The sequence below is a fragment of the Eleutherodactylus coqui genome, chromosome 4 (genome assembly GCF_035609145.1).
Source record: "Eleutherodactylus coqui strain aEleCoq1 chromosome 4, aEleCoq1.hap1, whole genome shotgun sequence".
NCBI classification, from domain to species: Eukaryota; Metazoa; Chordata; class Amphibia; order Anura; family Eleutherodactylidae; genus Eleutherodactylus; species Eleutherodactylus coqui.
Window position 1 is genome coordinate 55,605,932 of NC_089840.1, and position 16,430 is coordinate 55,622,361.

The 16,430-nt window shown below is 42.9% G+C and overlaps 1 protein-coding gene across 1 annotated transcript in view; it reads right to left on the reverse strand.

Annotated features, from left to right (window-relative positions):
• The window catches only part of CTPS2 (CTP synthase 2), a 181,704-nt gene that overhangs the window by 121,002 nt on the left and 44,272 nt on the right, over nucleotides 1-16,430 (reverse strand). The window contains exon 11 of the mRNA XM_066599475.1: nucleotides 1,775-1,907. Coding sequence (XP_066455572.1) covers nucleotides 1,775-1,907 — 133 coding nt within the window. The remainder of the gene's footprint in view (nucleotides 1-1,774; nucleotides 1,908-16,430) is intronic.

A 16,430-nucleotide genomic window follows, 5' to 3' on the forward strand; every position in this document is an offset into this window, starting at 1 on the left:
AGGAATGTATTCATAGTATGAAATATATTCTATATAAATGCTGTCGATTGTTCTTTTAAACTTTTTAAATTATAATTAACTTTTTAAAACCACATTTTAACCCCTTAGTGACAGAGCCAAATTTTGGAAAGGTGTCACTTTAACATAGAATAACTCCGTAAAAGTTTTGCATATCCAAGTGGTTCTGACATTGCTTTTTTCACCACATATTGTACTTCATTTAGGTGGTAAAAATAGACCGATATAATTTGTGTATATTTATTAAAAGTGCCAAAATTGAGAAACTTTTGAAAAAGGTTATTATTTCACATTTTCAAATGTAATTTCTCAAATATGTGCAAAAATACTGTACACATTTTTGATAATATATATATTTAATTCTGCTTACTTTATTCTGGATGCACATTTGAAAAATTTGTACGTTTCCTAAATGGTTAAAAAAAACCTAAACATTACTTAACAACATTTGGAGGAACACTTTGTTTTCCTGCACCAAGGCAAAATTGCAAAGGCTCATAGGTGTCAGAATGATAGAGACCCCCACAAATGACCCCATTTTCAAATATACACCCCTTTATGTATTCACTGAGGCATGTCATGAGTATTTTGACCCTACAGATTTTTTTCAGGAGTTAATGCAATTTGGAGGAGAAAAAATAAAATTTCATATTTTCGCAAAAATGTAATTTTAAAGATATTTTTTTTTCTATAGTGCACATGAAAATGAGGATTTACACCCCGAAATGGATATGCCTGTTAGTCCTGTGTTCACAAACATGCTCATTGTGGCCCTAATCTTATGTCCATATGAACAACGGGCTCCAAACCGAAAGGATCAGCTGGTGGCTTTCAGAACAGACATTTTACTTGAAGGCTTTTAGGCCCCATTGCCCACTTGTAGAGCCCTTGAGCGGCCAACACAAAAAGAACCGTCACAAATGACCCAATTTTGAAGAGTAAGCCCCTTAACGAACTTATCTAGGGGTGTACTGTGTACTTTGACGCCACAGTTTTTGAATGAATCTAAGCAAAGCAAAAGGAAAAAATTACAATTTTCGGTTTTTTTGACAATTGTGTCATTTTAAAAACATTTTCTTTTTTGTACAGCACACGTAGGAATGAAGACTTTTAACCCAAAATGGATACCCCTGTTTGTCCTGTGTTCAGAAACATTTCCTTTGTGGCCCTAATATTATGTCTCTATACACAACGGGGCCCAAACCGAAAAGAGCAATAAACTTCAATTGTTTTGTAACTTTTACGTGATCGCCATTATCCATTGGATAACGGTGATCACGTGACCGGGGACTGCCCACCGTAGCCCACTGTCACTACTGCAGGCTCTCAGGTACCTTCAGTAGCCAGAAGCAAGGAGATTTTAAATTTCCCAGGCCCTCCCCTGTTTCTGCGCGTGCATCCGCTATTTTGGCGACAGTCGCATGCACTGAAGCTAGGGAAACGTCTATGGATAAAGATCCCTTCGGGGGACATCGCCAGAGGCCTTAGGTAAGTAATTCCCCCCCCCCCCCCTCATGGATTGGATCCATGATGGGAGGTGAAACGTTAACTTTTTTTTAAACTTTTACGTAACTGCCATTATCCATTGGATAACGGTGATCACGCGATCAAGGACCACATACCGCTGCCTCTGTGAAATTTCCAGGCTCTTGGCTATGCTTGGTAGCCGGGAGCAGGGAAATTTTAAATTACCCCGGCAATCGGCGGCTTCTGTGCATGATTGCAATACTCTAAATGGAAAGAAATAATAACTTACCATCAAATTCAGCTTATGATTAATGGCCAGTGCTGAGTGTTCTAGAGCCTTGAAGACAGATGTGTAACAATCACTCAGTTTAGTATATTTTCCAACCAGAGCTATGGAGCAGGTCTGCAGAAGTCGTTCATACCTGGAAGAAAAGGTCACAATTACTTGTTGAGAATGAAATGTTTTGTAATTCCACTGCTGGCATCAGCTGTAATCATATGGTAAGGGTAGATTGGTGCTGTGGAATAAAACCACACATGCATGTAAAATGACAGCCTAGCTCCTGATTTAAAGGGGTAGTCCAACTGTAAACAATTGGTGGCCTATACTTAGGATAAACCACCAATAGCAGATCAACCATGGTCCACCTCCCACAACTCCCTCTGATCAGCTGTTTGCAGGCCAGTGCGCTCATGGACGGAGATGATTTCTGCAGGGAACAGACAGCTGTGTTCCCACTGCAGTGGCCAGGCTTGGTATTGAAAACAAAGTTCCCATTCGCTTTGATGGGAGCTGTGCCTGCAATACCAAGTCTGACCACTGCAGTGGCAATGGAGCTGTTGGCTTCCTGCAGAAATTAGCTCAGTGCACAAGCACAGTGGCCAAGTGAATAGATGATCAGTGCAGATCTTAGGTGGTATGTCTTCACTGATCTACTACTGATGGCCTATCCTGCAGGTAGGTCACAATAGTCTACAACTGCACAACCCTTTTAATGGCCAAGATTAGAGAGGCCTCTTATTCCAGCATTTAACCCTTTGAACACCACGGTCAAAAGTGACCATCTTACAGATAAGATACCGTTTAGTGGCTAACTGTGAAATGAGGTACTATGAGGGGCACTGTTAAAGTATTACAGTATATTTTAAAGGTGTTTTTTTACATGAACCATCCTATGTTGCACTTTTTATATGGAGCATTTTGTAGGGCATTATTTATAGTGCAATGAGAAACCCTGATTTCACAAAATCAGTGAATTGCTTAAGAATAGCATTAAATATGACAAACTGCCATTGATGTGGGCGTATTCAGTCTCAGTGCGTATTGCAATTTGGTTCTCTTATGGTATTTATGTAGTAAATGTGATCCTCGTACCGTATCTGTGCCATAAGCTCAGGTTCATTGCAATGTATCTGTACAGTACGCTTGGTTCTGGTACTGTATCTATGCATTAAGCTTGGTTAAGTTGCAATATATCCGTTTGGTCTGCTACCCGTGTCTGCTGCCCTCTTGCTGTTCTTGGCGGACTCGGGCATCACTCTGCTCCTTCTGTATAAATGTACCTGTTTCTTCTACTTTCTATCAGTACTGCACTAGTTAACCCTGCTCAGCGCTCACAGCACAGCTGCAGCTTAAATGGCAATTACCTTCCTATTTAAGGGAGCTGGGAATCCTCCTTTGCCTCAGCATTGATGTGCGTTTGTGTCAGACAAACTCAGCATATCTGGGTTGCCAGTCTCAGGACTGTTTTGTCTGTTTGATCCTGTCTCCCGGATCTGTTTATTCTGTATGTTCTTTGCCTTGTGCTTTAGTCTGTGTGCGTTTGTCCATTTCCGTCCAGTCTGTGCATAGTTTCCGTATTTGTGGTAAGTCAGTTGTGTTCTGTGTGCCCTGTGTCCTGTCAGGGATAGTTAGGGCCAAGGTTCCAGCCTGGTGCCTTCCTACAGGATGCCTACCCTACTTTTAGGCAGGGGTCTTCCAATCTTCCTGTTTAACTAAGGGTAAGATTCCCTGTCTGAGACTGAGTTGCAACTGGGGCCAGCTGCCAGCCACACCAGGTCTGGTCCACAATCAGAGTCCTTAACAATATCTATGTAGTTCTGCATTCTGGTATAGTGCACCCTGTATGATTTTTTGGGGAACATAGCCCACATCACTGAATATAAGTATCCGGCATAGACCCAGGCAGCAATGCCTGACATAAATGACACTGTTGCCAACATGTACATTTATCAATCCTGCCGTTGCATGCCTGCTACCCTGCCATTGTTGCAGAATATCAAATATTTGAAGCGATGTCACAGAAGCTATATAAAATTGGCCGGACCAGCTGATTAACCAGGGACATTCATAATTCAGGCATCAGTGTTGCAGAGTATAATTAAATGATATCTAATCACCGGCTGTGCTCTATGTATTTAATCGTATCACTGATTAATCAATGATCCATCAACATCAATAACGTCCTCATTTGCATTCACTTGATACAGGCACAGACTGAAGGACACCTTAAATGCATTTTAAGTGGTACACACTCTGTTTGGTGCACACAGACAGCTTCCACATGTTTATCCATTATTCCTCTGAACTTTCTATAGAAATGTGTCAGTCACTCGGACTATTTCAATTGCGAACACAATAATAAGCTCAGCTATGACAGATTGTAAGAGCAGACATGAAAGTGCATTGCATTAGAATGTCCTTTCTATTATAGCCTTCTAAATAAAATAAAAAAAAGCTTCAAAAGGCGGAATACATAATTCCTATTGATTCCTTCACTGGAATATGGGGGCAAAAGAGCAGCAGAAAGCAAAGAACTGCCTAAATGTAGATGTAACAAATGGAGTGAAAATGCAGTTCGGAAAAATTCTAAAAATGCAATTCTCTTGAATTACTAAAAATGTTTTTGAAAATGGCTAAAAACAAGTCCGAGCTTAGGATAAGTGTTGAGGTTGTTCCACCGAGGCCAAAGTATAACCCGAGATTCTCTCTAGAACGCAATTATTTGGAGAGCACTACACGGAATCTACTGTTAACAAGTGCAGATACAAAGGCGTTATATGACCGAGACAGCCAGCGGCTGTGACTTCAGAACATGCAAATATTCAAGAAAAAAGGTATTAAAAAAATATTACTAGCACTCAACCAGGGTTGCCGACAGTCCATAAATTCCTGCACAGTGCGTAAAAATAGGGCATTTTTTCTTTTGTCCATAGAGAAAAATATTCGACGCGTTGGTCATATTTTTTGAAGTTAAATGATCCTGTGCAAGCTAGAGTATTGTGATTATGATTAGCATTTTACAGCTGCTATTGCGTTCATATCATGAATGACTTATGATCTTTATGATTAATTAAAGGGGTTGCCTCACTTAAAAAAAAATTTAAACAGATGGCCATGACCTAAATCAACAAAAGAAGCAATAATCGCCTCTCTTCTTAGCTTGGTAAGCATCGGCGCTCATATTCTGGGCATCATGATGCCAGGATTTAAGGCCCATTTACACGTAAACGATTGAAAGTTCTAGTGATCTTTTTGCATAAAGTTTTAATGGCCAGTAATGCACATTAACACTTTATCTCCATCTGCATGTAAATGGGCCTCCATGAGCTGTTCGCAGAAGCCAGGGAAGACAGAAGCTCCTATCACAGTTACTGCTGATGATTAGAAGCTCGTGTCACACAGCTATAATAAAAGAAGAGGACCACTCATACTTCCTGACTGTGTACTTATGGTATTTAGTTTATTTAGGTAAATATAGAAGGTAATGATAATTATACTGTCCTCCCAGCAGGCAGAAATGGAACTGACTGTAGTTGGTCATGTGATACTGTGCTAATGCACCATGGGATTGCTAGCACAGCATAAAGGCAGGAAAGGCAGGAGGAAAACTAAAAATCAAGTTGGTGTCTGATAAGTAACAGGCAGGAGGCTGCACTATACATAGATGTCCTAAGTGGAACAGGCAATCAAAAGAGGGGAGCATGGTGGAAAAATGTGTTTTCATTGGAGTGGGCCTTTAAATCTTCTATCTAATCTATTCATGATATATAGTTGGATGTTCTCTACTGTTGCCTGGGAACGCTGTGTTCCTCAGTGGAATTATAAGAAAATTTAAAAAAAAAACTCTGCCTCCCTGATCATCATCTCTTCTCACACATCTGAGGGAACCTTCAGAAATATTTACCGTATATAAAATGTGTAACTTATATTAGCAGTGCATTCTGTGAGTTCTACTGTATATTAGCAGTTGACGTACTGTTGCTTGCAAGCAATTCTCCAAAGTTTGAATATTGATGTCATGTCCTAACAGGCATACATGTAGTTTAAAAGCCCAAGGTTGCTGGAAGTTCAATCATCTAACAAGCTCCATATAGAATGGTTAGATTCTAAAGTGTAGTAAGGTATGCAGTCAGTGTGGTACTACTGTCCCAAACTAGAGATATAGAAATGGGCCTCAAGTCTGCAGCACAAGAGTCACCTAAGTGGTATGCACTACAACTCTCAGCAGTCCCTGCAATTAAAAAATCAATACAGACCCCCCCCCCCCCCCCCCCTCCCCGACATGTTTCAAGTTAAAAAATCCTATTTTTTTTTTACATTCGTCTAACTGAAAGATTCCATAAGGGCTCTTTCACATTTGCGTTTTCCTTGCGTATTTTTTTCACACGATACCGCTGAGTTTTTTTAACGAGAATGTCAAACTTGCTATTTTTTGTTGGATGCGTTAACATTAGAAAGTCCCATTGATATTCGCGTGAAAAAAAACAGGCAGGAAAAACGCAAGTGTGGAAGAGCCCTAAGGGTGCCTTCAGACTGGCGATGAAATCGCACGATTTCCCAGAGCTGTGAGAAATCACAAACTTATGAAACCAATGGCTTCCACTGGCTCACTTCACATTTGCAATGTTTTCATGCTTGCGATGCATAGTGAAAACAAAATCGTAGCATGTTTTATCTTTTTGCGATCTCGCCCATTGTTTTCAATGTGCCTGGCAGCAGCAGCGTCGGCCCCATTGAAAGCAATGGGATAGGATCACGATACCCTGCTGCAGCTGTGACAGCTGCAGCAGGTGATTCCTTCAGCCCTCCAGGGATGTGAGGCTGTCACATCCAGGGGTTTAACCTTGTTCTCAATGGGTCCGGCAACAACAGCACCGGCCCCATTGAAACATAGGGAGATCATTGCGATCGCCTGCCGCTGCTGTGAGAGTTGTTGCAGGGGATTCCTTCCCCTCACCGGGGAGTCCCCTCATCATTGAACACTGTGACAGCTGCAGCGGTAGGGAATTCCTCCATCCCCGTGGGGAGTCCCCTCATCACTGAACACTGTGACAGCAGCGGCAGGGTGTTCAGTGATGTGGGGAGTCTCCGCGGGGGTGAAGGAGTCCCCTGCTACAGCTGTCACTGCAGCGGCAGGAGATTTCCCTATGTTTTCAATAGGGCAGGCGCTGCTGCCTCTAGGGGATTCACATCCAAGGAATCCCCAGCCAGATATTGCTCTCACCAGTGTGCAGGAGCTGTAATAGTAAAGAACTCTGTCAGATATCTGAAGTGTTATAATATTCACCTTTTTACTTAAGTTAGGCTACATTCTCCATGAGCGTGAATCTTGCTTGAAACAAGTGTTGGAGGATCAGAATTTCAGAGTGCGTTTTTGCTTAAAAAACACCCCCATCCATGAGTAAAATGCGTGTTGAGCACGATATCGGGTGGGCTTTCTTGGTCCGATATCGCGCTCACTTGTATGAATGTATCCCTATAATACAATAATTTCTTAAATTCGCTATTTTTTTCCAGAAACAGAGCCATACCTTTCCATGGTCTTTGTCTAGAATTACAGCTCAGAGCCTCTGATATAAATGAAACTGAGCTGCAATACCACATACAACCTGTGGGCAGGTGCGGCGCTGTGCTGGGGTAAAAAACAGCCATTTTTGTCTAATCCTGGACAACCCATATAATGAATCAGACCTAGTATCAAATGAGAAGCTCTGCACATAAAATAAATGGACTTCAAAGACATCATACAATGTCATCATTTATCTGCCAACGATCCCTCTGGTAGGTCATAACAGAATTCAGCTAATTTGCACTTAGATTCCATTTTTGTTCTTCTTCTTGTCATGTAAACTGATAAGAGGAACAAAGTCCTAGAAATCAATTTACCAAAGGAAGAAAAATCTGCGAACAGCAAAAGTTGCCCTGAGCACCGTCTGAAATTGTCCAATATATTGCCGTAATGAAGCGGAGGAGCGGGGATTTAACGCTTGCGAATTTAGATAACTTGATGGAATTACCCATGAAATGTGGTATGTCAGCCTTTTTACATTACCGGTGAGCCGTCGGTGAATTAATAGTTAAAACGGAACTATAAAATGCAGCGCGGGAGGAAGTGTGAGGAATATCACCACTGCTCAGAGTATTTAGCGTAATTAACCCCATTGATTGGAAATCTACTTAGCAATGATTAATCCAAGAAACTGTCAATATGTTTATACAGCTTCCTTCACACTTACTGTACTTGCTTGTAAAAACACAGCATGCATTTAATTTGTTCTTTAAAAGCTTTTCTTAAAGGGCCACTCCAGTGAAAACACACATTTTTCCATTCTTGCACCCCTCACCTGATTGCCTGTCACATTCTGGAAGTCATTTGCATATTTCAGTCGCTTCAATGCAATGCAGCCACCTCTCTCATACTTACCAAGCACCAACTTGGTGCTTAATATCTGCTTTCACTTTCACTATTCTATGCTATCAATCCTATGGTGCATCAGCACAGCATAACATGAGCAGCTAGAGAATGTACCATCTCTGCTGCAAGGGAAACATTGTCATTATATTCTGTATTCACATACATAAACTACAGAGCATAAGTACACAATCAGGAGGATGAACTGCGATCTCCTCTATTATAATTGTGTGACAGGAGCTTCTAATCATCAGCATCTAATCATAAGGCCGCCTGGACACGAACGGGTTGGATTCTGCATGCGGGAGCCTAGAGTGGAATCTGACCTTGATAGCAGTCAGCGCCCGTCCGTGCGTACCTGTCTTTTTCTTCTTTTCTCACCGTGGATGGCTGCGGTGAGCCGCCGTCAGACATGCGCAGTGCATATTTGTTTTTTAAATGTTTATCTTTCCCAGGCTATCACTAGGTGAAAACGCAGAATCTGCAACCTGTCCGCAATGTCAATTGTGGTCTGGCCGCGGGTTGGACGCCTTCCATCGACTTCAATGGAAGCCGTCCGTGCAGACACCATATGAAAATAGAGCATGCTGCGATTCCGTGAGTGCGCAGGAAGAATTGATCACCCACAGCATGCTATAAACAACATTTGCTGCAGTGCAAATCAGTTCATGTGCAGGTGGCCTACCTGTGATAGGAATGTCTGAGTCCCCCTCTGAAGAGCATGTGTGGTACACTCCATGTAATATCATCACACATGAGGTAAGTGGATTGAGAAACTGACTAGTTTGAGAATACATAAACCCAAGTAAATCTGAACTGGTCAGAATTGAGAACAGATGACCACCTGTGAAGAAAGAGGCCGGGAGTTTCAGTTAGAGAGGAATAACTAACCTAGCTAACGCTAGCTGATACTGGGGGTATAGTTACATAATGAATGAATGGAAATCTCACCGGCCTTTAATGTATTTCATTTCGAAGGAAACAGGTTGCCGATTAGGAGAAGATTGCATCTACTGCTAGGGACAAGTATTACGGCGGTGCATGGACTGCTCAGGAATCAAGGAGTATAGAGTAATATACAAGACTTCCGGTAACAGTCCAGCAGCAGAGGTCAGAATATAAAGTGATAGGCTTTATTAGATCATTAAACGTCAGTAATACAGCAGTTGGCTCTTTACTGACTTTTAATGGTCTAATAAAGTCTATCATTTTATATTTAAACCTCTGCTGCTGGACTTTTATGGGAAGTTCTTGGAAGTTACTCTATGGGAAAACGTCCAGAGTAAAGCATCATACATAAAGCATGCTGCATTATGAAAAATAAAAAAGCAATGGACCCAAAAATGCACCAAAAATGAGAAAAAACACCACAAAAATCCCTGCACTGTTTGGAGTGTACTTCATAACTCTCTCTAGACATACAGTGATCATCAAGCCATGGCAGTTAATGCCAAATTTGGTGAAAAACACTGCAGCAAACATTACGCTTTTCCAAAGGTTTCACTTGGAGACATTCACTGAATGGCCCCAAGGACTCCCAGTAACCCCATTGTGTTGACTGATAAAGTGGGATCACCTGGCCAATTTTACAAACCCTTTTTTCTATTGCAAAGCAAGATTTCAGGCAATTCGCAGTCTGATATTAATGTACCCGATATCTTAAATAATCTGTCATAAAGACTTTTATTAAAGGGGTTGTCTGAGACTTTTACAGACTGTTCCTGTTGATGACCTATCCTCAGGATAGATCATCAATAGTTGATCAGTAGGGGTGTACCGGTTGGGATCATCACCGATCAGTTGATCGCTTTGCCAACTGTCAGTGCAGACAGCGCTGGTAGAAGACAGTGCTGTCAATATTGCAGTGGCCTGGTTTGGCAGAGCAGCAACAGCTCCTATTAATTTCAAGCACAGCTGTGCCTGTAGTACCAAACAGGGCCACTGCATTGTTGACAGCGCTATCTGCCCGGTGATCAGCTGATCAGCAGGGATCGTTACCAATCAACTGTTGATGAACTATTCTGAGCATAGGCCATCAATATTAACAGTCCATAAAGGTCCCGGACAACCCCTTTAACAAAAATCTACAGTATATTATACGTAGTATAGTTGTTTTCACTACTGAAGAGACTGAAGAACTACCCCTACATCCGTTGTCCAATTGTAGTAGATTGAGGCTGTGTTCCCATTGATACCTTTCCTTCTGTCAGAGGTATACATCCCGAGTATTAGGCATATGCCAACCACTGATTCCAATAGTAAAATACATAAAAACACGTATGCTGGTTTTATTGTATCCATATGTGTTGAATAAAACAGCAGACTACACTTTCCTATACAGAAGAAAACAAAGGTATGCTGATACATGATGCCCAGTGTATGCCAAAGGGGCACTTTTTTGGCAAACACCTTGTGCGCTGAACACTACAGATACAATCAGCATATACACTGGGAACTTCCCAACGAGCTCGCAGATGAGTTCACGTGAGATGTGAGCAGGTTTTTATTGATCACTTAACTAGATCATAGAAAAACATTAGAGATGAGCGAACGTACTCGGTAAGGGCGATTTCGCAATCGAGCACCGCGATTTTCGAGTACTTCACTACTCGGGTGAAAAGTACTCGGGTGCGCTGTGGGGCGGGGGGTTGCAGAGGGGAGTAGGGGGTAGCAGTGGGGAACAGGGGGGAGCCCTCTCTCTCTCCCTCTCCCCCCCACTCCCCGCTGCAACCCCCCGCTCACCCACAGCGCACCCGAGTACTTTTCACCCGAGTAGTGAAGTACTCGAAAATCGCGGTGCTCGATTGCGAAATCGCCCTTACCGAGTACGTTCGCTCATCTCTAAAAAACATCCAACTAACACTCTCCAGTTTAATTAGGGGAAGAGAATGTATTTCTAACTGCACAACATTGATGAACGTGTCCTACATAAGCATCCTACTTAACTTTCTGATTATGAAACCACTTCCCATAGTGTTTGCATCAAAGGCTATGGGCACGGCTACACTGATATTTCTTTTAGTGTTCATTTTATTTCAAATTTCAAAAAAAACTTTTGAAATAAACTTCATGAAAAAAACCTCTTACCACATCGCTGCTGTAGAGTGTGTGTAACGCCTCCACAAAGCTGGCTGTCCTGCCGCCTCAGACACTAATCCCATAGCATACTGCACTCTCTTCCCTCGCTCTGTTGATTTCTCTGCTCTCCCCCCTCCCTCTCCCTTCTCCAATTGTTACGGTATGGCAAAATTTGGCATGGATCCTAATGCGGAATCCGATTCAAGATTCACTCCAAATCCATGTCCCATTCAGCTGATCCTCTCTTCACAACGTGAATTTTTCCATTGTGAATTTGAAATCCGCGTTGTGAAAAAAATAAAGAAGTGATTGAAAGGGAGCCTGTCATGGGGCTCATGCTGCCCAAACCACGGGTGTCATGAACCCGTGACAGTTCTGCACAGTGCCCCATGTAAGTGTTATTCTAAAGCACTACTGCATTGCAGAAACTCTTTGAAGTTTGCCTGATCGATTCAGGAATGGAGGTCTTGAGTCAAAAAGGCAGACCACTTTGGCTTCTCCCCACAAGCAGCATGTTAAGTGGTAGGTCTCTCCTTATAAACAAGCAGGGAGAGGAGCTGTCAGTTAACATGTTGCAGGCAGGGAGAAGTCGGAGTGGAAGACCTCCGTTCTTGAGTCAAATAGGCAAGTGTGTTTATTCTGAAACACCGCAGCGTTTCAGAATAACACTTACATGGGCGTGATGTACATATTTGTCCCAGGGTTACGCTCCTCGTTATTTGGGCAGCATGAATCCTGTGACCGGTTCCCTTTAACCCTTTCAGTGGCAGGTTTATTATTACATTTTTTGTAATGAAGTAATACATTATAACAATTTTGGAAAATAAAAATAAAACCCCGGGAGATTTCAGATAACAGCTCTGTTCTCTGCACATTTCAGCACTAGAGCTGTCCACGGAAATCTTCCAGGGGTTTAACTGCATGGTCAGTGCAGCAAGCCCCAGAGATTTTCCAGGCGTGCCACTAAAAGGGTTAAAGGGCTTATGAAGCTTAATAAAAATAAGGCTACAAATATCATAAAACCAGTACACACCTGTCCTCATCACGAGTCCAGAGCTTGATGTTTCCCATGGTTCCCCAACAGTTTCCTGTTTATATGCCATCAGCAGTAATTTTCTTTTGTCCTGCTGGTGACCACTGTAGATAATGAGCCACCATGTGCCATACTCCGGTATCATGGCTCTCATGGTTGAGTGGTGATGCCAGGAATATGGATATGTGATCGCTGCGGTCACTAATTGCCAGCAACGGTCATACGATGACAGCATGTAAACAAGGACTAGGAGGACCGTGGAAGTTGCAGCACTGGATTGTCAAGCAGAGGACAGGTAAGTACTGTTTTTTTAGGGTTTTTATACATTTGCAGCCCCTTTCAGCTATTGTTTTAAGGAAAGCTGCAAATTCTATGGGGTATCTGTCAGCACAATGGAAAAGAGATCCCTCATGGGCTGTAGAAGGAGAAAGAAGTACACACAGGAAGGAAGCTGTGCCGATACACGAGTTAGTGATGGCAGCAGCATCCCGGACACATAGATCTCATATCCAACATATCCTACTAGGAGGGATGCGACCAATTGAGAAAAATATGAAATTAGGAACAGTCTGCAAACTGCATATCAGAAAGTCTGAAAATGAATGAAGGCATGGGGAGTGCAGCCTGAAACTTAGCGCAACTTGAGGTAGCCACCAACATATCTAAAATCATGTTTCCATGTCAAAATGGCCATAGCCTTTAGGAATACACATATAATGTATGGCCTGTGGTCAGGTTGATGTTAAGGCTATGTTCATACAGGGTATATTTGCCACATCATACAAAGTAATCAATTGAAGTCATGAATTCAATGAGAGCTACGTATGTAATACCAACCTGGGCCACTGCAATGTGGACAAAGCTGTCCGCTTCTGTCTCTATCCGAAATGACAGTGAGCCCGGCGAATAGCTGATCAGCGGGGATTTCCCACCAATCAACTATTGGCGACTCATCCTAAGGATAGGTCATCAACTGTATAGTAATGGAAAACTTCTTTAAGGGCTCCTTCACAATACGCAGAGAATAGAACCCATTGATTTCAATGGGTTCATTCACGTTTCCTTTATTGCACAAGCATTTCTCGCATGCGCAAAAAAAATGCTGTCTGTCTATGGATTCTGGCTTGGCTTTCAATTCCCAGTCATTGTTACAAGGCTTGTATAAAGAGTCTAACATTGACTTGCAGGAATGCTGCCTTCCAATAGGTAGTGCTGCAGAGGTATTGTTCCATCTCCCTTATTTGCATATTACTCAGAGGAGCATGAATGGACTTATAAGTCTCCTCACTCACTCACCTTCTAGGTGCTCTCCCTAAACAGAAAAGATAGCGTTTCTGGCCAACGTCACAGGCCTCTCGCTAGCCAAGTCAGAAACCTACTGCACACTAATGAGGGGCAAACACCCTGAAGCAGCTGTCTGTGTATGGGTTCTGGCTTGGCTGTCAATTCCCAGTCATTGTTCCAAGGCTTGTATAAAGAGTCTAACATTGACTTGCAGGAATGCTGCCTTTCAATAGGTGGCGCTGCAGAGGTATTGTTCCATCTCCCTTATTTGCATATTACCCAGAGGAGCTTGAATGGCCTGTGAGACACTGAGGCGATTAACTCTGAACGGTCGCTATATTCCACCTGGGTTCAGGTATTACGCCCGTTAAAAATGAAGGGAGTCTGTGTCTCACTGCGAGGGACGCGGGGAAAAAAAACAGTGAGGCAACGTGATCTCCAGCATATAGTTGCTGGAGATGCTTTTTATAAAATGTGTTGGGTCTGTTTTTTTCTGGAATGGATGGCAGGCTTGGTAGTGGGGCTGTCCATTCCACTCCCTCCACTCCAGATCTTATTATTGGGGATTAGCTCCATAGGTGTAGAGGCTGGGTAATTAACTGTTATGCAGACAGAGAGAGGCCGGGTGAAGCTGGAAGCTGCTGGTCTCATGAGACGCCTTATCCCTTCCCATGGAACAAACTGGACTTTGTGGTTTTCGTGCGGCTGCAGCGAGCCGTCCGTATAGACAGGGAAGAACTCTGTATAGTAAGTGCTGGATAAGCAGGATTTCTAATAAACACAGGCCAAGCCTATATCTGCTGTTGTGGTCTATGACTGCCGCTCACACTGCAACTCTGCGCTCTACCTGGGCTGACTCTCCCACAGGCCTTATAAGTCGCCTCACTTACCTTCTAGGTGCTCTCCCTAAGGAGAAAAGAGCGATTTTGACCCACAAAAAATAGAGAATGCTCTATTTTGCGCACATTCCGGCACCAAAGGGCGTGCAATACGTAAGGGGATGTGCGAAATACAGCACAAAACCCTGGGGAAAAGAACACATCTGGCCTCATTAGGCTAAATAGCCTTTTAAATCAGGGTGGGTCTTGTTGCGCGCACATATGAACTGCCCCTATGTGAGCAAAAATTTACAGTCAAATGTGCAGACTTGCACGCAAATCAACCTCGTTCATAGCGCAAATACGTTGCGTTGAAGCACGCGCATTTGCGCATACGCTTGTGTGAAGGTGCCCTAGGGGTGCGTTCACACGTTGCAGCAACGCTGCCGTTTTGCTGCAGCCGAAACATTTTCTTCTAAAGTGAATGGGATTAAAGCAAATCCATTTCACATGTAGAGGGAAAAAAACACTACGGATTTTCTACTTTACCTGTAACCTGCGGTCTTGCTGCAGCTCCGCTGTGGAAATTCTGCAACAAATCGGCAGCATTTCTGCAATGTGTGAATGCACCCTAAAGCCGAATATGAGCATAACATAGCGAATGGCAAAAGCAATACATTACAGTATATATATACACACACACAATATATATATATATATATATATATATATATATATATATATATATATATATATATATATATATATATATATATGATATAGACAATCTGTATCAGTGCTTGGGACATTTAGTGGAATGATTCTTGGTTGCTTGTAAATATTGCAAAGTGGGAATTTGCTGTGTGGGAAATGTAAAACCGTTATTATACTGATTGTTCCGACAGTAGGAAAGATTTTTCACTTACAAAAGTCACCTACAATCATAGCGAATAGCAGAGCCCTTACAGTGTAATCAGCAATGATTAGCACATCCATCCGAGCAGCGATACATTTGTGTATAAGAACACATTAAGGATGTCATTGAAGTGAAGGTTGAATAGCTAAACCTAATGTAGGGATGGGGCCGGAGGAAGGCCATTGTATTCATTCATCTAGTTATGCAGCGTGTGTCTATGAGAAGAGTGAAGGGATCTATCGATAGACCTTATAGCAGCAGCTACGACCAATGAAGGTAATTCCACCCTTTATCCTTCTGTCATTCTCCGGTTCACTATTCCGTGCTGATTAACCCTTTCCAATCCACTATCTGACCTCCAAAGACATTACGATTTAAGGCTGTACAGCTCCGATGTTAGAAGACATGTGTCGGGGTTCTCTTACTGTATATTGCCAGCCTCTCTGCTGTCGGAGCCTATGCCAACGTGTCACCTCATGCAGTACTGGCTTTAGCCAGCATATAGCGACGTTGTATAATGGTAGAAAAAGAGTAAGCTCCCTAGAAAAACCAGGATACAAATTGGATTGGAAAGGGTTAATTACTAGAGATGAGCGAGCATACTCGCTAAGGGCAATTACTCGATCGAGCATTGCCCTTAGCGAGTACCTGCCCGTTCGGAAGAAAAGATTCGGCTGCCGGCGGGCGGGGAGCGGCGGGGGAACGGAGGGAAGATCTCTCTCTCCCCCCGCTCACTGCTGCAACTCACCTCTCACCCGCGCCGGCAGCCGAACCTTTTCTTCCGAGCGGGCAGGTACTCGCTAAGGGCAATGCTCGATCGAGTAATTATCCTTAGCGTGTATGCTCGCTCATTTCTATTAATTACTTAAAGGGGTGTTCCAGGGAGAATATTATTGATGACCTATCCTCAGGACAGTTGATCCTCAGAACAATAGTTGATCAGCTGGGGTCCGTCGCTCGGGATCCTGACCGCTCAGCTGATTGTGCACCCGCTCACAGCTCCACAATTACACAGGGGTCGGAGCGGACGCAACGGAAGTATCTGCTTTGCCCTCTATGAAGTGGCTGACACTTGTAATTGCAAGTGCAGCTCTCACTGAAATCAAAATTTTGCGCAAGCG